The sequence below is a fragment of the Cibotium barometz genome, chromosome 41 (assembly GCF_041138505.1).
Source record: "Cibotium barometz isolate CiBa-2024 chromosome 41, ASM4113850v1, whole genome shotgun sequence".
In the NCBI taxonomy this organism is placed as follows: domain Eukaryota; kingdom Viridiplantae; phylum Streptophyta; class Polypodiopsida; order Cyatheales; family Cibotiaceae; genus Cibotium; species Cibotium barometz.
In genome coordinates this window covers 47231748-47253321 of record NC_141086.1, presented here as the reverse complement: position 1 = coordinate 47253321, position 21574 = coordinate 47231748, and the positions used below count along the sequence as shown (strand labels likewise).

Sequence of the window (21574 nt, the reverse complement as noted above, 5' to 3'; positions counted from 1 at the left end):
TTCTATCAGGAGATGTAGATTTGGTATATGTCAGCACACTCAGGTGGCTGACATCTTCACGAAGGCATTGGGCACAGAGAAGCTCCACATGTTTAGGAGCTTTCTTGGAGTGCACTGTGTGGAGTTGAGCTCGAGGGGGAGTGTTGAGATATCGAGCTCAACTAGTGCTACGGTGGACATTGATGACCCGCCTGGGTGATAGCTTCTGCATCTCCATGCGGCCAGTGGGATGACAGGCTATGTGACAGCCATTTTGGATTACTAGAGACTGGCATAGTTATAGCACCATCTCATTTAGTCGGGTTCACATTATGGACCGACCCTTGTATGTTGTAGTAGTTGAGTACTAACCCATATAGTGTTTACTCTTATCTTTATGTTATGTTGGTTGAGTAGAGAAGAAGAAGATAGAAGAAAATTCAGCCATCCATCTCTCTCTTGTGTCTTGCTCTCTCTTGTGTGTATGTGTTTGCTTGCTAGGGTTTGAAGCTCTCCCTCTGCCCCACATTCTCTTTATCATCACACCATTCTAACTATCTAACATTCCAATCTTTGTTGTCAATGTTGTTAAGCACAACGTTTTTGTGGTCAAGTCAAGCCCTAGATATCTTGACACCAAGATAAGCTTTACGTGTTCTTTGCCATTGATTCCTTGAATCCTGTTGTGCCTTGTTGATTGTTAGCCTTTGGCCTTTGGGAAGTCCTTGTGTGAAGAACAATCATTAGGGCCAAAAATGTTAAAAAAAGGGCCGTATTTTAATCACTTGTACCAGATTTGGATTAAGCTTTGGACCAATAAAAATGTGACATTTAACTATAAATATGACATTGGGTGTCATATCCTTTTTTTACTAACTTTACTAGTTTTGGCTATTTTAGGTGGTTATCACCACTTTAATGTAATACAGCACAGCTATTTCAACGTCACTTTAGTGGGTTCCAACATCAAGGGCCTGTCTCCACACGTACCAAATGTGAGTACTTCAAAAAATTAAAATTTGAAATTTAGGTTCCCCCCAAAATGAGTAAATGCATTTGAAATTCCCTAGTCTACTGTGATTGCATCTCTTTCTAGTTGTCTTTTTGCATCATCCTCTCCTCTATTCATCATATAACAATGTTGAGACAACAGTCTAAACCAAGACGCACTCCTAATGTCATTTCATCATGCATCCTTCATAATGTTAAAGATAATGAGGGTGTGTGGAAAGGTATAAACTTCAAATTAACGATTGGGAGACTATGCAACCATCATGCAAAGATCCTCATAGGATAAAAAGGCAAAGAAGGGGCTTAGTACAATACCATTGGAAGGGACATATCTTGGAATCCAAGATAGCAAAATATGGGTGGAAGGCAAAGGTGCAACATGTGTACATGACAATAGACATGCACATGCACATGCATCCTTCCACTCCAGCATTTGCATTAACCACCACCATCTGGATCTGTGGTCCTTTTTTTTCAATGGCTTCATTTTATAGGTGGGATTGATGGTGGTGGTGAATCTGGATCTGTGGTCCACACGATTGTCGAGCATTAATGTGATTGCCTTTGCTCTCACCCACCAAATGTATGTGTCTGTATAACACGAAGTTGTGAACTACAAAAAATTATGACAAAAATCTTAGTATATATTAGTAGGATATAAAAGTTTAAGGAAAATGTATAAGATTTTCATAGCTCTTTTTGATCTGCCTATCGAAAATACTCATAGCTACTCTTTTTGATATGTCTACTAGAAATTTTGATTCCTTGTATCTCCATGTATTTTGCGACCACTTTAATCTTCCATCAGTTTTGTAATGGAACCTATAGCAATGATAGTTCTTGATTAGACTTTTAATACAGATTTATTATAACCTTTAAAGTTATCATTGATATTATAATAACACATAGGAAAAATGAAAAAATGATGTAGAGGTTTATTGTCGAGGAGTGGAGGATGAAGTGTTTCTCTAATGTGCTTATTATGTGCTTAGATGCCCTGCAAAATAACAAACCACATAAATTATTCAATCTAATACAAATTGAATCTTAAACACAATCTCTATTAAAATTAAAAACTTACAATTCAGCTTCTCCATGCATACCAAGCATGGAATTCAAGAAACATGTCTTTATTTTCTTGATATCAATTATAAACACACTCCAATGGTTCCTACACAATAGAAAAAAAGAAAAAGATCATTGATGATAGAGATGTATAAAAAGACATAGAACAAAATAAAATACTTACTTCTCATTATAAGGCACAATTACTTATTGCACCTTTTCAAAGTTGCATCTCCTCAACCATTCTTCCAGCCTACTAAAATTGGTGCTTGTTTCCCTTACATAAAGAGAGACTATAGGGTCTAACAAAAAAAGAGGATAGTAGGCCTCTGGGGGTAGGGTGGCCAAAAGAAGCCTACAAAAAATAAATCAAAAGATAAATTAGGCATTCATCAGAGGATAAAAATAAATCAAAGGATAAATTTTCAAAAAAGGTAAATTACATACTTGAGAGATATCAACATTACAAAATCATTTATTTTCAAAAAAGGTAACTTACATACTTGAGAGATATCAAGATCACAAAATCATTTATTTCTTGATTTCTCTCTGCTACTAACATATTTGTATCTAAAGGTGCTATATCAAGATACTTTGAACCATCAGCAAAATCTTTCACCACTTGAACAACAAGTTGTTTAGGTACCTTCTTTAATTGCTGAAGATCTTTTTCTCAAGATCCATTAGCTCATCTTCCATTATTCTTTCTTCATCAATTCTCCTTTCTTCCTGAGAAGACATCTTTTCTTTTCCCTTCTCAATCTTTGCTTGATATGTATTCCTAGTATCCCTATCATGCGTAACGTCCTTAATCTTAATACCTATGTCCTTGGGATTTCTAGCCAGTGGTATAGGATGTAACAGCTTTTCCAATTTGTATCTTATAAGCCTATGTGCATGGGCGGAACAAATCTAAATATAGCCTCTTGAAGGCTGCATACTGCATTGTCGGCCCATCTCATCCCAAGCTTCCAATCATTATAAATCTATCTCACAACTCTCGTGATGTAAGCTTGGGTATGAGTAAATTAACATGTATTTGAGCCCTCTTTATCTCTCTCAAGGCATTCATATGCTGGTTGATCCTTTCTTTCATCTTTTACCTTGATATTATATTTTTATTTACTACTTTCTCTGTCGCCAAACCTGGATCTGGTCCAACCATCCTTGTTGTTTTCTTTGTTCTAGCCATTCATGGCTTGTCATAAATCAAACAAAAGAAACTAAAACAATCAAACTATATAACCAAAAAATCAATAAACCTTATGAAATTTCCAAGACATATACATGCACACCACAGAAAAAGAGCAAGAGGACCAGTAAATATAGGACACATATGTGAACATTTTTCTTCCCTAATGGAAAGATGGTGCAAATGCGACGATCTGATAATCCCCAGTCATTTCTATCACGTCATCTTTCTGTAGCTATTATGAGATTTATATGAATGCTCAAAGGAGGAAGCTTTATGAATGTGAGACCACCGTCTAAGACATTTGTTATGAAAGGATATTCCCTACACACTAGACATAAAAGATAAGCTCATTTAAACTATTTTGCAACCATTTTAGCAAGTTTTGAAGCATGCATTGTATAACATTTTTTATGAAAATTGTGAGAACTTATTATGGAGGCCATTATCCACATTAAAGTTACTATTTTGGGATAGCTAAATATCAGAGGCATTTGGAGCACAAGCATTTGGCAAAGTGCAAAGGGAACAATTTTAAGCCAATTTTGAGCTTTGATGAAATCAAGATACATGCAGTCCAGAGAAAAAGAGAAAGAAGAGAAACGAGCACACATGTGAACATTTAGCTTGCCTAATAATAGAAAGACGGCATGAATAGGACGATCTGATCATTTCTATTGCACCATCTTTCTAAAGCTTATATGAGATTTATATCAATGTTATGAGGTGGAAACTTTATGATTGTGAAAGAGGATTTAGTATACTGTTAATCCAATTCTAGGATTAACAAGAGATACCACCATTATCTTACATCAAGGAGTCATGGTAGATACACCAAAGGGTCATACATTTAAGATATGAAGCAATAGCATCCAAAGCTACAACTTGGATGGGCGCCTGTAATGGTGTGAGACGGAGTATTTATGGCGATTCCCACTTCAAGAGCATGTGGTAGCACGATATGATGAAGTCCTAAGTGATGTACTTCATGGATATATTATGAGAGTAGTCATTGTATTAGCATTAGGACTCTTATGAGCCTAAAGTGCCTCGCCGCCACAGTTTAAGTGAGCGTGAACACTTATGGCCATGTATATAAGTGAATTTCTCTCATTATACAACATATTCTCCCATTGTGCAATTGAGTCTTGCTCTTGCTAATCCTCTTTCTAATCTCTCTCCCTAATGCATGCTAGTGAGTGTGTGTGAGTGAAATGAGGTGAGAGGAGGGACGAGAACCCGTAGTGCAACACGGCAATGTGATAATGCTCGTGGGAGACGTTGTCGTGCTGTGGCACGTCCATGCAATGAAAGCATGCTCAGAGACTATTTTAAATGGATTGAGATGCGTGGACATGAAAACAGTGAAGTACATGTGTGTATATGCTTTAAAATACAAGCCTGTGTGGGTAATAGAGGAGGACAGGGAGCCATTTTGGAGGCAAAATATCAGGAGCAGGGAGTGCCTGATGAAGATGCTACGAATTGGAGAAATATAGTCAAACATATTGGGAATAACTTTGTAGAAGGAAGTTTTTGCAAAGGAGCTATGGTTTGAGATATTTTTAGCCTCGAATGTGGGTACTTTTCATCCGGAGCAGTTGCAGATGATAAATGGTCAGCTTGATGCAAGTGCTGAAGCCATCAATCTTATGATGGCTTTGTGTTCATGGGATCCTAGTCAGCGACCAACAGCCATTGAAGCGCTTCAGCATCCTTTTTTTTCCCGGTTGGCTCATATACCCCACCATGCACCTACTATTTTGGCAGAAGGGGAAAGTTTCCCTCTCCCTTTTCAGAAAAAGCGACCTTGGCCAGACGGAATGGAGAGGGAACAGGAAAATCACATTCAATAAGGACAATACGGGGGGGGGAAATTCTGGATATCCAAGGGGGCGTGCTATTCTGAGAAAACATATTGGAGAGGGGGGGAAAGCTCCCGCCCCGGCAAGGGGGGCAGCTCTCTCTCTCTCTCTCTCTCTGCGGGCGTGTGTGTTTCAAACACAAAGCTTTTGGATGACTTGGACCAGGATGCAGACACCACGAATACCCGACTAAAGGCTGTGCAGAGGTGGCTAGGCTTCTTAAGCAAAAAGATATTTGTAAGGCTTTTCTCATTGGTGGCATACGCACGACTCCTCTACATCTCCACTATGCTTTCAGTGGCGTGATCAAGGTTTCTTTCGTGTGACAAATTTGTGTTTCAGTCAAAGTCACTGTTACCCTGTATGTCAGCATTTAGGTTTCAATCAACAATAAGTCATCAATGCTTGAAACCATTGTAAAACGTCTATTTGTAGTACCTCTGGTATGGATTACGTTCACCACATCGTGTTTGCCTTTTGGAAATGATTGAGACTGAGGAATTTGCATAACCAACTTGCAGCAATTGGAGAGGCTATGGACCTAAATGTATTGGCTACAATAGTTTTGACTTGAGGGCTTGGTGTTAAGGCTCTCCCTTTGATGTTGAGCTCATGTGGGCATATTGACGGGCTGTTGGTCAGTATAGTGGGCTGCTATGGTCAAGTTTTTGGTTACGAATGGTTTTTATCAAAAGTATATTGATGCCTTTGTGGGTTGTGGACCTTGATGCATTCCATGGCTATGTTGATGATTATGATGTTGATGGAAACGCATAAGAAGTGATAGGCTGATGCAGAGCTACTGGGAGGCTCATAGAGGCTAAAATACCATAGGTGTTGTGTTTGGGTGACTTATGTGCACTACTTGTCTCCGGTCTTCACAAAACTCTTTTCCAAAATAATATACTACATGATTGCATTGATGAGGCTATGTGTTGATGACCTGCTCTCACAGCCAGACACCCAGTGTGTTCCCGGCTAGACCGCACCACGTCATGACAACTTTGGTGAACCCGACGTGAAGCTGCTGGGGTGAGAGTGTGGTGAAATATACAGGGAAGCTATGGCTGAGAATTCTGAGGGCCAGGGGGTTCATTTTGACCCCGGAGTTATGCAGATGTTCCAAATGTTTTCCATGTACATGCAACAGCAACAAGCTGCTGAGAGGGGACAGATTTCCATGACCAAAGCCTTACAATCAATTGTGAAAAAGGTAGATCAATTTGATGGGAAGGACATTACAAAGTATCTGCGCAATTATATAAAGGAGATGGAGCTAAATAGGGTGACCGAGGAGGATATGGTTCGAAGTTTCGAGTTGGTATGCGTTCCTGAAATAAGAGAGCGCATAAAAGGATTGCAGACAGCACAGGGTGGCAGAAATTGGGAAGAATTCAAACTTGCTTTAAAGGATGAATACTTCATGGAGGATTCTGAGCGAGTGACCAAACGAACTTTTTTGGAATGGGTCACAAAACCTAAAATGGGAATTTCTGCCACAGAATTGCTAAGGGAGTTTGAGAAGCATTATGCCCAGTTGTCAAGAATAGAGCGTGCAACTTTGGACAGAGAAAAGACAGAGCTCTTCTTGCAGGCAGCTGGGAAAGATCTCCAGGAGACATTGGAAATCCTCCTTGAGGATAAAAATACAGAGCAAGGATTAAAGAGTGATTGGAATGATGTTGAGGATGCAGTCACTATGTTAGCAAAGCGGCAGCGGAGGAGGGATAAAATGGTGATGGGATCTGCAACCCCCATAGCTGCTGTTACCCCTGAGAGTTTATCCAAGCCAGCTGCCACAATTCCTAAGATAGATGGGCCGATGGATGAGCTTATCAAGGGTATGCGTGATTTAAAATTGAAGATGTCCAGGATCGAAGAAAAAGGTCTACCATTGGGGCAGGCTTCTATGCAAAGGCCTCAAATCAAAGAAGGGTTTACATATAGATGCATATGGTGTGACGACCCAGAGCATGCAAAGAAGGATTGTACCAGCTATAAAGAAGCTCTTAAAAATCAACTTGTGTTCTTCAAAGATGGGAAAATCCATCTTACAGAGACTGGTCTTCCGCTGAGTACAAACTTTGGGAAAGGAGGGATGAAAAAGCTGGTAGAGGATATGGTTGCTAGTCATGCCATTTCTATGGTCGAGGCAGCAACCTATGGATTAAAGGTTGGTCAACAAAAGCAGGGATTTGAGAATGATGAGGATTATGAGAATGAGAATTTTTGGCCGTCAACAATGGAATTAATTGCATCAAGGAAAGTGTCAAAGCAAGCTTTGCATGAGGCAGGTGATTGTATACGCCTTGAGACTGGCTGGGAGGAGCCTGTGGATTCTTTATCCATTCATGCCTATATTGCCAAATGCCAAAATAATGAGGCACAGGTAGAGGAGAAACGTAAAAGGGAAAATGAGGAAGGAGGGCCATCAAAAAGAGTTACACGTGGAAGTGAAAAGAAGGATCCTGGGCCATCACATATGCCTCCACAGCAAAGCAGACCTCCACATGATGTTTCAATGGAAGAAGTACCAGTTAAAATGAAGGAGAAGGGTAAAGGGAAAAGTCCACTCTACAAGCTTCAATCTGATATTGAAGTTGCAACAGATCTCAAAAAGGTGCTTGAAGAGAGAATTCTAAACAGCAGGGTGGAATTCACACTAGGGGAAGTCTTGGGAATTGCAAAGAAAGAATGAGATAATTGATATTATACGAAGAAAAAGGCAGTCCATAATTGAATCTATTCCATCACAAGGGGAAGCAAGCACTTCTAAGACTCATGGTGTACAGGTACAGAAAAAGGAAGAGAGAGAAAATGTGGTGGAATGTAATCACTCTGCTGATGGGGCACGACAAGTGCGTTTTGTGGAAGAGGATGACGAAAAAGAAGTTCTTACAAAAAGTCATTACTCCAGGAGCCATTGGGCAAGAGCCACCACTGAAACCCTTGTCAAGATAGGTGATTTGGAAGAGCCATATGTCGCTCTAATTGATCATGGGTCTGAAATAAATCTTATGGCTAAAAATCTCTACAACAAATGTAAGTGGCCAATGGATGTGGATCATGGGTGGATGATTAAAGCAGCTAATAATTCATCTGGAGAGCTTTATGCAGCATGTCCAAATGTAAGGGTAACTATAGGGGATGTGAAGGATGATCAGAATTTCTTTGTTCAGGAGATGTCATCGTATCCCCTCATTCTTGGGCAACCCTACATTACAGCTGTAAGGATGGAAACAAAGGTTTTGGATGATGGTTCAGCTTATGCAAGAATAAGGAGTAAAGATGGCAAAAAGGCTGTTCAGTTTTTGACAGTTTGCATTAATCATGAAAGGAATCGTGAATTTCTTAGGGCACAGTCACTCCCAAAGATAAACAGAGAGTTTATGAATTACAGGGAGATGAGGGATTTTGGCCAGGTGCCATTGTAAAGCGGGATTCCAATGGTACAAGGGGAAATGAGTTCTCGCAGGACTCAATCAATGTAAATAGTTTTTCAGCAAATTTTCCGGGATTCTCCAGCTATGGGTCACTGGTTTTTGTAAAAAGCAAGGATTTAAAGCGTGGCATGCAAAAACATATACAAAATGAACAAAAAAGTTTTGAGCAGTGTGGTCTTTTGGAGAAGAATGAGTTTATTTCAGGGGTGCTTGATGAGGTGTCATTTATAGATACTATGGATGTACTTTTTGATATGAGAAGAGCATGCTTACAGGGTGGAAATGAAATGATAAAGGTGTCATCTGTGGAGATGTATGATATAATCTAGGAATTTGAGGGGGTGGAATGTAAAAACATGAATTGTGAGATGGATGCTCATGTTGATACAAAGTACAAAACGGTTGCAAAGAAGGTGAAGCCAGTTGCCTTGCCCTTGCCACCAGGAAGCAAGGAGAAGATAGATGAAGCTTCTATGCAGCCAAATCTTAGAGATCCGAAGAAAATTGGGCATAAATTTACTCAAGAAACTCTGAAAGAGCTGAAGATTGGTGAGAGGGATTTTCTGTTGCCAGTTGAAAGGGAATGCTTTGAGGAGATGCTTGCAAAACATGGGAAAGCTTTTGCCTTTCAGCCGCATGAGATTGGTTGTGTTGATCCAAGTGTAACAGCACCAATGGTGATCTTTACTGTTCCACATGTGCCCTGGAACCTGCGGCCAATTCCAGTACCAAAGGCTCTCTTGCCAAAGTTGATGGAATTACTAAAGGAAAAGATCAGAATGGGAATCTTGGAGCCTTCATGTGCCCCATATTCCAACAGATGGTTTACTGTACCAAAGAAAAATGGGACATTGCGCTTTATTCAAGACATGCAACCTGTAAACAAAGTCACAATCAGGAATGTGGGAGCAGGTCCAATTGTGGATGAGTTTGCAGAAGCATTTGCAGGGAAAGCTATATACTCTATGGGTGATTTGTATTCGGGATATGATCAGTTCCAGCTGGATATGCAAAGCAGGGACTTGACCACAATGAGAACTCCTTTGGGATTAGTAAGGATGTGTACCTTACCACAGGGAGCCACTAACTCAGTGGCACATATGATGAATGGAATGAATAAAGTCTTACGGGACTTCATACCACAAAAAACTATGCCATTTTTGGATGATGTGCCAATAAAGGGCTGTGAGGAGAAAGACAAAGATGGGAATTTGGATTCAAAAGGGTGCCGCAAGTTTGTGGCAGATCATATAAAGGATTGTGACATGATTCTAACCAGGCTTGAAGAAGTGAATCTTACTTTATCTGGGCAGAAATCAGTGTTTGGGGTTGGTGAAGTGCTAATAGTGGGACATCTTTGTAGTACTAGTGGACGCCGTCCTTGTCCAGCCAAGATAGATGCAATACAAAGAATGAAGGAAATATGCATTAATGTTACAGAGCTGAGGAGATTTCTTGGAGCATGCGTCTTTTATGTTATTTGGATCCCACATTATGCACATGTAGCAGATCCTCTTTATCAACTTTTGAGGAAAAATCAAAAATTTTTGTGGAGTGCAGTACATATTAAAGCTATGCGGAAGCTGAAATATTTGCTCCAATCATCACCCATTTTGAGAAAGGCAGATTATGAGTGTGGCAGGCCTGTGATTGTTACAGTTGATACTAGTCCTACTGGGATTGGATGGGCAGTAGGGCAAGATGATGAGGATGAACATAGGTATGTAATTAGATTTGGAGCAAAGGTATTAAGCTTTCGGCAGCGAAAGTATCCACAGATCAAGAGAGAATTATGGGGGATTGTCACTGCTCTAAAATGTGAAAAAGAATATCTTATTGGGGCATCTGTACTTGTGGAGACTGATTGCTTGCCACTTCTTGGGATGATAACAAGTTGTACCACTCCAGATATTGCTATGCTTAGGTGGATTGCTTATATCAAGTCACTAAATCTTGAGTTTGAGCATATTGCGGGAAAAGATAATCCAGTTGCAGATATGCTATCACGAGCCAGGTATGAAGAAGAGGAAGAGATGGTTAGTGACATTGATGATGTGGGTATAAAGTTCTATACTACAGCATATGCAAAGGGGGATCATATTTGCCTATCAAATGCACTTGAGTCTTTTATTGAGGAAATATATGAAGGGGATTGGTTGCTTATTGGTCAATATTTGAGCACTCTGACAAGGCAAGAGAATTGGTCTGACTCAGAATTTAAGAGGATCCGCAGAAAAGCATATGGTTACTTTCTAAAGGATGGGTATCTCTGGAAACATCCTAAACAGAGGAATGCTATGCCACAGAGAGTCATATGTGATAAAGAGACTCAAGGGAAGCTTGTGAAAGAATTCCATGAGAGTCTCTGGGCTGGGCATAGAAGTGTATGGGCCACCTTTACCAAAATAAAGGAAAAATATTGGTGGAGAGGAATGTACAAGGATATTTCCCAATATGTGGAAACATGCATAGTATGCCAAATGTACTCAAATGTGAGGCATCGTGATGGCTTGCAACCAACCTACCCACCTGCCATGCACTACAAGTGGGTAGTGGATCTAGTTACAATGCCTTTGGGAATTTGGCAGATGCGGTATATAGCACTTGCAAGAGAAGATTTGACAAATCAGGTAGAAGGGCGTGCTCTTAGAACAAAGAGTACGGAAGCAGTATGCAAATTTCTCTTGGAAGATGTGATCTGCCGATATGGTTGTGTTGGGAAAATAACAGCTGATAGGGGAGAGCTAGATGTTGAAGAAGCAAGGGAATTCTTCTCTAGAATTGGTATCAAACTGTCTCTAACATGTGCTTACAATCCTGAGGGCAATGGGAAAAGTGAGCGAGGACATCCTCCAATCATTAAAGCTTTGGCTAAGGCATGCAGAGAAAGGATGAGAGTGTGGCCAAAGCTGCTACCATATGCCTTGTGGGCTGACCGTACAACTCATAGCTCAGTGACAGGATACATGCCTGCTGAATTAATGTATGGTCAGAAGCCAGTGATGCCAGTTGAAGAAGTAATTCTAACTTGGAATGTATTGCCCTGGATGGAAGGATTGAGCAGAGATGACCTCCTTGCATTGAGAATAAGACAGTTGGAGAGGAGGCCTGAAGATGTAGAGCTTGCTAAAGCTCGCCTGAAAGATGCAAGGTTGAAAAATAAAGAAAGATTTGATAGTAGACACAGACTCCGGCCAAAACCTATTGAAGAAGGTGATTGGGTTCTAATGTATGATAGTAGCCTTGACAACCAATTCACTGTTCAAAGAAAATTTGCAAAAAGATGGTTTGGCCCTTACATTGTCAGACATGTGCATGGAAATGCCACATATACTCTGTGTGAGCTTGATGGAACAGAAGTAAAGAATCTTGTGGCTGGCAAAAGAATCAAGATATTTAAAAGAAGGCATGATGGTGATCCTTTTGATTCACAAGAGATTCAGGATGAGAAGCTTGACAGTGAAAGTATGGATATGGTTGAAGAGGAAGAGGATGATCTTCCTGGAACTGCAGAAGATGAAGACGACATCCAGCTATATGTAGATCTTGATGATGATTTGGCACATACCAGAGGATGTGCAGGTTTAGAGGGGGTGGATGTCGTGCCATGGCACGTCTATGATGTGAAACCGTGCATGTGAGGCCGTCAAATACACATCCAGATGTATGGGGATAAGTGCCATGACGAATCATTATATGATGCTTGAGTATATATGTTCATACTGTAGATAAGGTTCAATAAGATGAGCTGAGGCTGAGCCAGGTTTTGAAGCCTTTGACAGTGTGGTGTGAATTGTGGAGGATTTTTTTTTATGCTTATGGAGAATTTTGGAGCTAGCAGATATATTGTGCCTTGATAGGACTGGATTTTGCTTGTGACATTAGCACTGAGACAGAGAACTTAATGGTGCATATTGGTTGGGATCTTGATCGTATGCTTTAAATGGCAAAATCATATGCACAATAAGGATGCTAAATGGAGCTAAGGCGTGAGAAAAACCTTTAGAAAGGTTATGGTATAAAGGTGAAAAAGAGTTGATTATATATATATATATATATATATATATATATATATATATATAGGGTCAACACTCCATAACAATGGAAGAAAGGGAAACAATAGGTGCATTGAGGATTTTAACCTTAATGCTAAGGTTATGTTTTATAACCTTAGTGCTAAGGTTAACAAAGCATTGGGGAATTTCTGGAAAGAGCGCAGCTTTTAATGGTATATACAGCTGGCAAAAGCTGGCGGGTATGGCCGCCGAAATCGCCGCGGGAAAGAGAAAAAACGCCGGAGCTTCACGGCGGGAACCAGTGTGGAAAAAAGAGGTATGCAGCGTTGAGGAACAGCGTCGTGGCGACCAGAGAATTTCAGGGGAATACTCTACCTTCTGTGCGTAGCTTTTAGGTGCTAGAAATGAAGAGAAATTCAAGTGCTACACAATGATGTGCCTTTTGGAAATTCAGAATTTTCAGTTAGCAGCAGAGGGCTCTGATTCGCCATTTCTTCTTCCTCCGTGTACCGGCGCTGAAGCGGCCATCTTTGATTAATAAAAACAAAGGAAAAATCGACGTTTTCACCTTTCGCTTATTTCAGATAAGCATAATTTAAAACTTACCTTATTACTTAGAAAAAGGGCATGGTAAATAAGCCTTTAAAGGTTTTGGAATATATGGGCAAAGGATGATGAACGAGATATAAATTTTGGAGAACTGAAGTTTGTAAAATCATGGAAGATGGCCTTGTGACTGCTTGACTGAGTTTTGGAAATTATGTATATGAAATAGCTATGCCGTATTCTATCTTTTGCTTGTGAAATGTTAGAATATTAAGGCAGGTTTTCAGGTGAAAAAGAGTATCATGATTTAATGGTTCTGAGGGCACTGGATGAAATGGATGTAGCTGGCCACATGTATATTGGAAAAATTTGAAAGCTTTATCATGCCCACATGTGAATGGTTCAAAGGGATTTTATGCAATTCTGTGCAATCATCTGAATGAATTCAAGGATGTATTGAGAGAAGTGGATACATGTATTTGTCATTGGAAATAATGATGTTCAATACTCCTTGGGAAATCTTGTACGTGAAATACCTTGTAGGATTTGACATTCACTCTCACAGCTAGAAGTTTCGTACTTTCCTGGCTGTACCGCACACTTCACGACAACGTGGTGGAATCGCTTCTCAAGGAGTTGTAGAGCTTGGAGACCTCAAGGGTTACAAGCTCGGCCATTGTAAAGATCCTCACGATAGTTGCGGTTCATCAGGTAATCTCTTTTTGGATGTGTTTCAAGGAGGGTTAGGGTGAGCCATAACACTTTTGGCACCGCTGCTGTCGGGGAAACACATCCAAAAAAGAGATTACCTGGTAAACCATAACTATCGTTGAGGATCTTTTCAATGGCCGAGCTCATAACCCTTGAGGTCTCCAAGACCTACAACTCCTTGAGAAGCACTTCCACCGCATCTCCTGTGAGCGTTGTCACACAGCCGCGTTGCACTACGGTCCTCATCCCTCCTCTCACCTCACTTCCCTCACACACACTCACTAGCATGCATTAGGGAGAGAGATTAGCAAGAGGATTAGCAAGAGCAATACTCAATTGAACAATGGGAGAGTGTTGTCTTATGAGAGAAATTCACTTATATACATGGCCATAAGTGTTCACACTCACTTAAACTATGGCCAGCTGGGCACTTTAGGCTCATAAGAGACCTAATGCTGTTACAATGACTACTCTCATAATATATCCATGAAGTACATTACTTAGGACTTCATCCTATCTTGCTACCACATGCTCTTGAAGCAGGAATCGCCAAATAAATACTCCGTCATACAATTATGGGCGCCTGTCCAAGTTGTAGATTTGGACACTATTACTTCATATCTTGAATGTATGACCCTTTGGTGTATCTATCGTGACTCCTTGATGTTAGATAATGGTGGTAGCTCTTGTTAATCCTAGAATTGGATTAGCATCCCTCCCTTCCTGATGGCGATCGCGTCCTCCTGATCGCGTTGAAGACCTTTGTGTGGGAGGAGAATGAACAATCTTTGTCGATGGTATTGATATTGAGTGACGTTCAATGGTCTTTGTTCCTCCGAAAGAAATAAGAAAAGCTAGTTAGTGGTGTATTTGGAATTTGTAACCGAGGGGAGCGGATTATTTGCGAATGATTGCATTTTATATTTGTGTGAGCCCCTTTTTTTGGTGGGCTCAATTTGTTTTTGGCAATCATTGGCAAAGTTACATGTGATTTTGTTAGTGGGGATACTAAGAGATTTTAATAATGGGTGAGAAGAGAGGGAAAAATCTTGAGGAACGTGGACTTAATCATCAGAGTGAGATGGTGATTCTCAGTTCCTCATTTGATTCCTTGAAAGCGACATTCATCTTTTGAAGTAATTGGCTTTTGATGATGTCCCTTTGTGTGGCACAGTTCTTATCAAATGTTGTTGAGAAGGACCTATTCCTGTCTTCTTTTGCCCATGTGCTTTTTATGTTTTTATGTATATTTAAGTGCTCTTAAGAAGCAGATTTACATGAAGTACAAGAATTGAGTCATATAAACTATTGTGTTAAAGTGGCCACTTGTTGGTGAGGATTGACAAAATTATGTCGACTTGCGAGACTAATATATATATATCTTCAGTAAGGATTGAAGACCATTGATTTGTGAAGATGGTGGTGTCATTTGGAAAGGTTTGTAATTTGAAGGAAAATTCCAGGTGATGGGTTGTACCATTGACCAGGCTTTTGCCCACCATGGCCCCCCCATCCAGGGATATACCTGGAAGTTGTCGATGGGGTGAGGCTTTAGTGCAAATGTTTTCCAGTTCATGAGTATGGATATGTACTCATGGAGCAACTGCTACATTAATTTAGCCATTAATTTAGCCAAAAGAATAGTAAGCAAATATAATAAGCTTAACAAATATATAATGGCTATTACTTGATATGGCTTAATTCGGATGAGGCTTAAATCGTGCACGTGCAGGTTCTTAAGCCGTGAGACTATAATTCATGAGAAACCTGAACTCATGAGATTGCAGGATTTTTGGCTGTGAAGGGTTATTTCATGAGATGGCCTAATTTAGTGAAGTTTTAAGTTTTGACCTCGAGTTTTTTTTTTAATGGGTCATCTAGGTCATGACTTGCAACAAGCAACTGCTTCTTATGCACTTATTTCTCACATCCAGAGGGGTGACAAGTGCATTGTTTTTTTATCCTTGATGCGCTCATAAGTCTCCGTTGCAAATGTGGATATAGATTCTGGAATTTGTTGCTCAGATGTTGTCGAGGCACTAGGGAAGACTGTTGATTGTTTGGTTGAACACACAAGCTCTTGTGCTGGTGCAGAATGCACGAGAGTTGTTGAGTGATTTTCTTGTCACTTGGGCCTCCATTCTTGTCGAACTTTAGGTGAAGTTGTTGGGGTTGAATTTGGTGGTGAGGTTTTCTTCACATTGTTCGATTTTGGCAACCATGTGATGGAATTACCATCATAGTATCCTTGTTATTGAAGTACATGCACAGGCACCCATCTTTGATGAACACTGTAAATTGGTGGCCGATGTGCTTGGTGTTGAGGCCTTATTCTTTGTGTAAGCTTATTAGGGGACTTTGTGATATGCTTGGGGACCCAAGATTTGGTATTTCTTTGGTAGTACCCTTGTGCGTGCAGCAGTGTTTTTGGTACCCACACTTATTGCATTGGTGGAGTTCTTTGAGGAACTCGCATAGGCTTTCGTGGACTGTGTTGTGGAGTACTTTTCTTTTTCCTTAGCCTCCGAGTGCTGCATTGAGGAAGAGGTTTTGACTGTCGAGGCACCCAAATTTGATTGGCACCTTCATAGTAGCCTTGAGCTACAGGTAGCTGCTTCTCTACCCACATTTTGATACTAGTAAGATATCGTGATTGTGGGAGTCTTGGTGGAGTTTTCTTTAGGGTTGATGTGGAAGGTTTGGGGCCCTCCTTGACTTTGGTTGGTGCTGAGGCTGTAGGTTTGAGACTCATGGGCATTGTTGATGATGAGGTTAGAGTCTCTTGTGGAGTGGCTATCGATACGAGGCCTTTCAGCATGCACGGTTGTCTCCTTTGGTGAGGTTTGTCGATGAAGATGCATAGGCTCCGGGGTCTTTCCTTTGAGTTTCTTGTTAGAGATAGATAGTTTGGCTATGGGAACTTCTTACTACGGATAGATGTTGATTGCAAGGTCTTGGCATCGAACTTCGTAGGTGAGGGTGGGGTTGAAGGACTAGATGCTTTATCAAAGTCGGTCGTTGACACAGATGGTATTGGTCATTATATAGAGGGGCTTATGTGGAGAAGGCTTGTATCCTTTTGCGTTCAGCATCATAAATATCCATTAAAGTTGGATTCTCTTCCTTGCAGTATGGTATTGTCAACGTTTTATCGTTAACCATCATGATGACTCTATCGCTAGCAAAGCATAGTGGTGCTTGGGTAGCAATAGTCCATTTATTCCCCAAGATTAAAATTTCTGCTTCCAACACATACTCAACCACAAAAAACTTGCAAGTGAGCGGGTTAGTTTCAATATACATTGTATATTCAAAGTACCCCAAACATGGCATGTTCAAGTCTTGTGTAAAGTTCATTCTTTTAGGATGTTTTGTGAGTGTTGGTTGACCTAACAAATCCCATAGCTCGAGGGTCACGAGATTGTGTTCTTGTGTTGGATAAAGTTGTGCTTGAGCTGTGGTGATTTTATTTGCAATTTCCAATCTAACCAGAATCCTAGGGATCTTTTCAGTAAGATATATTGAAAGTTTTAGCTCTTGCAAGGTCTCTTCCTCTCGTAATAGCAATTTTACATTACTTGCAAGAGTGTTCAAGGTGACTATTTGCATGGATTCATCTATTGAATACAACGATTCATTTATCCAAGTTCCACCAGGGACGACATCATACTCAAGGGAATCTAGTAACATGGAATGTAAATTCCATATTGCCACCATCGATTGTTTGAGTAGTGTATCTAAAGTAACCTGGAACTTCAATGTGTCCCTTGGCTCCTTGGGCAAGAATATTGCTTGTAGAAATGAGTTTAGGTTGTCCCCAATGACACCCAAGTGTCTATTGTCACGATGTTATGACTAGCTCGAGGGCTAATCAATGCACGTTTGCACTTAACATCATTGCCTGTAGGGAAATCCAACCATATCATGATAGAATCTTCCAAAGGAACCATGGGTGTTTTGGTTATTGTCTCGGCTTCAGATCCCATTTCTGTTTCGTACTCCAACTCACTTTTATCCTCATTTTGGCTTTCAGCTTTTTCAAGAGTACCGAATGCGTACAGTAGCACACTTGGCCCTCTAACAATTTTTAATGAGGGTTGTTTAGAAACTTGCAAATCTTCACATGTCCTTGTATAACTCAGGTGGTTGAGTCCTTAAAGGTGCAAGTGCTGATGTGATGCTGGCTTTATGAGAGAAGAGCATTCCTCCAAATGAGGTTTTGAGAGATTGTTTTAATCTTGTAAGGGAATTGTCAAATTTCTCACGTGCTTTCTCAAGCGTATAGTTCTGATAATCTGTTTCAAATGACTCTTCTGTAGAGAGTGTCTTCCTCTTGAAAGGGAAAGCGGTACTCCTCTAGGATTTGAATCTTGGGCTGTTTTAGGTTTGGCATTATGAGGCTCCATCACAACCGGTGACCCTGTAAGACATTCAACCAAGATAAGCATGCTCTTCTAAGCTTGCTTTTTGCGTTTCGCATATGTCATGTGATCATTATTATCCATTTGGGGTGGTTGGGTGGGTTCTAGTTTCTTGATTGGTCTATGTGGTGCACTGAGCGAAGAGTAAGAACTTGTTTCATCCTCACTTAGTGATGTACTGGAACTTGTTTCATTCTCATACTTTCTTTGGCTTGTCAGTTTTTCATTATGTTTACCCATACGACGAGATTAAATTTTCTTTTGGGTTTTTGTATCATGTGTCACACATATGGGTGTTGAGGTTTGTGTGGTGGTTTTTGATGTGGATGCTTCTACATCATGTATAGCTTTTGGCTCTTTTATGTTTATGTCCCCTTTTGGGTTTATGTCCTCTACAGACTCCTTTTCCCTGTCTTTTAATTCAACCACCTTGGTTTCGATAGTCTATTGTCTCCTTTGTTTTTCTTGGTTTTAGAAGATTTTTGCTGAATCTTCTTTTAGGTTCTGTTTTGAAGCATATTCTTCTACCCATGTTGAGGTATTGTCTTTTGCATTCTTTTTTACTATTTCTTGTGCTTTGGTTTGTAAGCATGTAAGCACATTCAAGGGTACCGTGGCCAATTGCCCGTTTTGTACACTTAAGATGTTAAGAGTTGTATTTTGTGAGACAAGTTGTAGTGAAGCAACTCGTCTTGGAAAATCTTGGAACATGTGATCAATGCCACATCGTTCGCACATTGGTCGCAAGGTGTCAGTGACTATGGGCATGGAAGTATTCCAAACTTTAGAGTCTGCCACCTTGTGAGGTCCATGACAATAGAAACACTGAAGTGTTTGATTAACTGCTTTCTATGCAGTTTCTACCCTTTGGACTATTTCTGTTTGGTGCACGGAGATGGAGGTTTTGAGTCCATTGTGGTTGAAGCGAAATAATGTTTAGTATCATGGTCAAAGGTTTTATAATATATGCAGTATAGAAGAACAGGTGCCTTGTATGCACAATGAGGATTGGTATGGTCGTAGTGATTGCAATCAACACAAGGCATTTCGTTCCTCACTTTTAGAGGCATCAAGGATGTCTGGTTTTGAAGGTTTTCATCCTCTGTTAGAGATGTTGGCTGTAAGGTTTTAAGCAAAGCTACATAAAATTTTGGAGCTGTCAATTCCGAGATCGGTCTTTCTTTTGCCATTGCTTCACTTGGTTTAGATGAGTAACACCTCGTAGCATGATCATCTTCTAGCATGTTGTCATCTAAACATATTGCTTCTTTGCAACATTGATCCAATGTTTTCGGACTAGATATAATGATCAAGTTGTGTAAGTTGTTATTCTTCAAGCCCGTCTCGTGAAACATCTCTTCAATTGAACATTGTTTAATTTTTCCCATGACTCACAACGTGAGTCCAAGAGTTTTATCCTAAGGATAGATTCTCTAATGGATTCATTTGGTTAACGCTCAATTGAATAGAGTTCTATTACTGCACTCCATCAACCAACTTGTCTGGAAAAGCCATGTATAAAGGCTCTCAAGGTTTTGAAGTTGGTCTTGATCTCACCGGCATTAATGTGATGAATCATTGACTAGCTTTTCCCTCTAAGCATAAGTTCAACGCATGTATCTTAGTGGGACAATTAGGATTTCCAAAGACTTCACATCTCTATTCAAACATTTGAATGAATTGAATAGAGTCTGTTGTTCCGTCATATTTTCCCACACTACAAGAATGGTCTATACATAGCGACCCTCATATAAATATGAAGAAAATAGCGGGGGTCGCTTTTGTGGATGCTTATGCGACGTTTAAATTGCAGTTGTGTATGCCACCATTGTAGCGACCCTTGCAAACTAGAAATGAGTGGTTTATGCGTCGGACTTGCGATGCATAAGCCACCTTTTGTTTTTGGGTCGTTTATGCATCGCGAATTTTTAAAAAAACTAAAATGTGAATACTCGACTCCTTCCCCTCTGGGTACTCCGCGCGCCTCGACTCCTTCCCCTAGGTGAAAGCCAGCACTATTGAAGAGTGCCAAGAGCTGTGCGGCAAGGACTGTAACTGCGAAGCTTTCCTCTACAGCAAGGGCTCAGCATGCAAGTGCTTTTTGTCCTACCGCCCCGCGTTATCGCTCCTGCAGACCAGCAGCTCGGATGACCTTGCTTTTATCAAAGTGAGCGCATCATCATCGCCCAGCTTCAATAGTAGCACGGCGCCTCGGCCTCACCGCCCGCGCTCTGTGGCTGTGCCAACCATCGTCGCCCTCGCAAGCTTCCTCTTCGCCGCCTCTCTGTGCTCTCTCGCCGCCTGGTATTACAGAAGAACTAGGCGCAGATCTAAAGAAGACGCCGATCTCGAGAGAAAAGCCTTCCTCGATGAGCCTACGGGCCTTCCGCCCTTCCTTCGCTACAAAGAAGTCGAAGCTGCTACCTCAAACTTCAGAAGAACTAGGCCCGCAGGTCCCCTCGGTCCCCTTTATGAAGGCATTCTCGCAGGCGGCGTTAGCGTCGTCATGACCAGATTGACTCTCATAAACCAGGATTTGAAGAATGTAAGAATTGCAGTGGCGGCAATCGGAAGAATGGCTCACCCGAACTTGGCGAGGCTATGCGGCTATTCCATAGAGGGGGCTAACTTGGTGCTTGTTTATGAGTTTTCGCCCAATGGGTGGCTAGATTTGGCGGCATTGAACTGGCAGCAACGCGTGGAGGTGGCGACCGGAGTGGCGAGGGTGCTGGCGGCGCTGCACGAGGCCACGATGGTGCACGGGCTGCTAGACACGGAGGCGATATTTGTAGCGGAAGGAGATGTGGCGAAGTTAGGCAGCTTAGGGATTTGGGATATGGTCGCCATCGAATTGGCGGCGCCACCGGCGTTGGTAATGGTAAAAGCGGAGGAGGCGGCGCAGTCCGCTGCTGCTGAGAAGGGCGACGTGTACAAGTTTGGGCTGGTGCTGACAGAGCTCATGATTGGAAGGCGTGTCACCGCCCCCGAAGGTGGCGCAGACTGGCGGCATAGGTGGCGGGAGGCACTTGCTGACGGGCGTGAACATCAACTGCTGGACCAAAGAGTCGCAGCCAGCGGTAGCGGCGACGGCATTCCAAGGCTGGCAACAGTGGCGGCGCTCTGTCTCCACCCATCCCACTTGGACCGCCCCGCCATAAGCACGGTGGTCCGCCTCCTCGATGGCACGCTTAGCCTCCCCCTCATTTAATGTACATCTCTCTTCTGAACTTCAAGTATTCAATCCAGTGTTTTGATGTTCAATATATTGAAGTCGAAATTCTAGGATACTACGTTTTTACAAAGAATGCTCCACAATTTATACATT

The 21574-nt window shown here is 41.2% G+C and overlaps 1 protein-coding gene across 1 annotated transcript; it reads left to right on the top strand.

Annotated features, from left to right (window-relative positions):
* Window positions 1–12812: 12812 nt before the first annotated feature.
* Window positions 12813–21457, top strand: LOC147615020 (pto-interacting protein 1-like). The gene is made up of 2 exons (XM_086780020.1): window positions 12813–12887; window positions 20384–21457. The coding sequence occupies exons 1-2, from the start codon at window positions 12813–12815 to the stop codon at window positions 21455–21457; spliced, it is 1149 nt and encodes a 382-aa protein (XP_086636146.1).
* Window positions 21458–21574: the final 117 nt, after the last annotated feature.

Excerpts from the sequence above, each read along its gene's own strand:
- LOC147615020 (XM_086780020.1), top strand. The coding sequence starts at position 12,813 with ATGGCCGCCGAAATCGCCGCGGGAAAGAGAAAAAACGCCGGAGCTTCA. Across the intron at positions 12,888-20,383 it reads AACCAGTGTGGAAAAAAGAG|ACCAGCAGCTCGGATGACCT; the intron begins GTATGCAGCGTT and ends TCGCTCCTGCAG.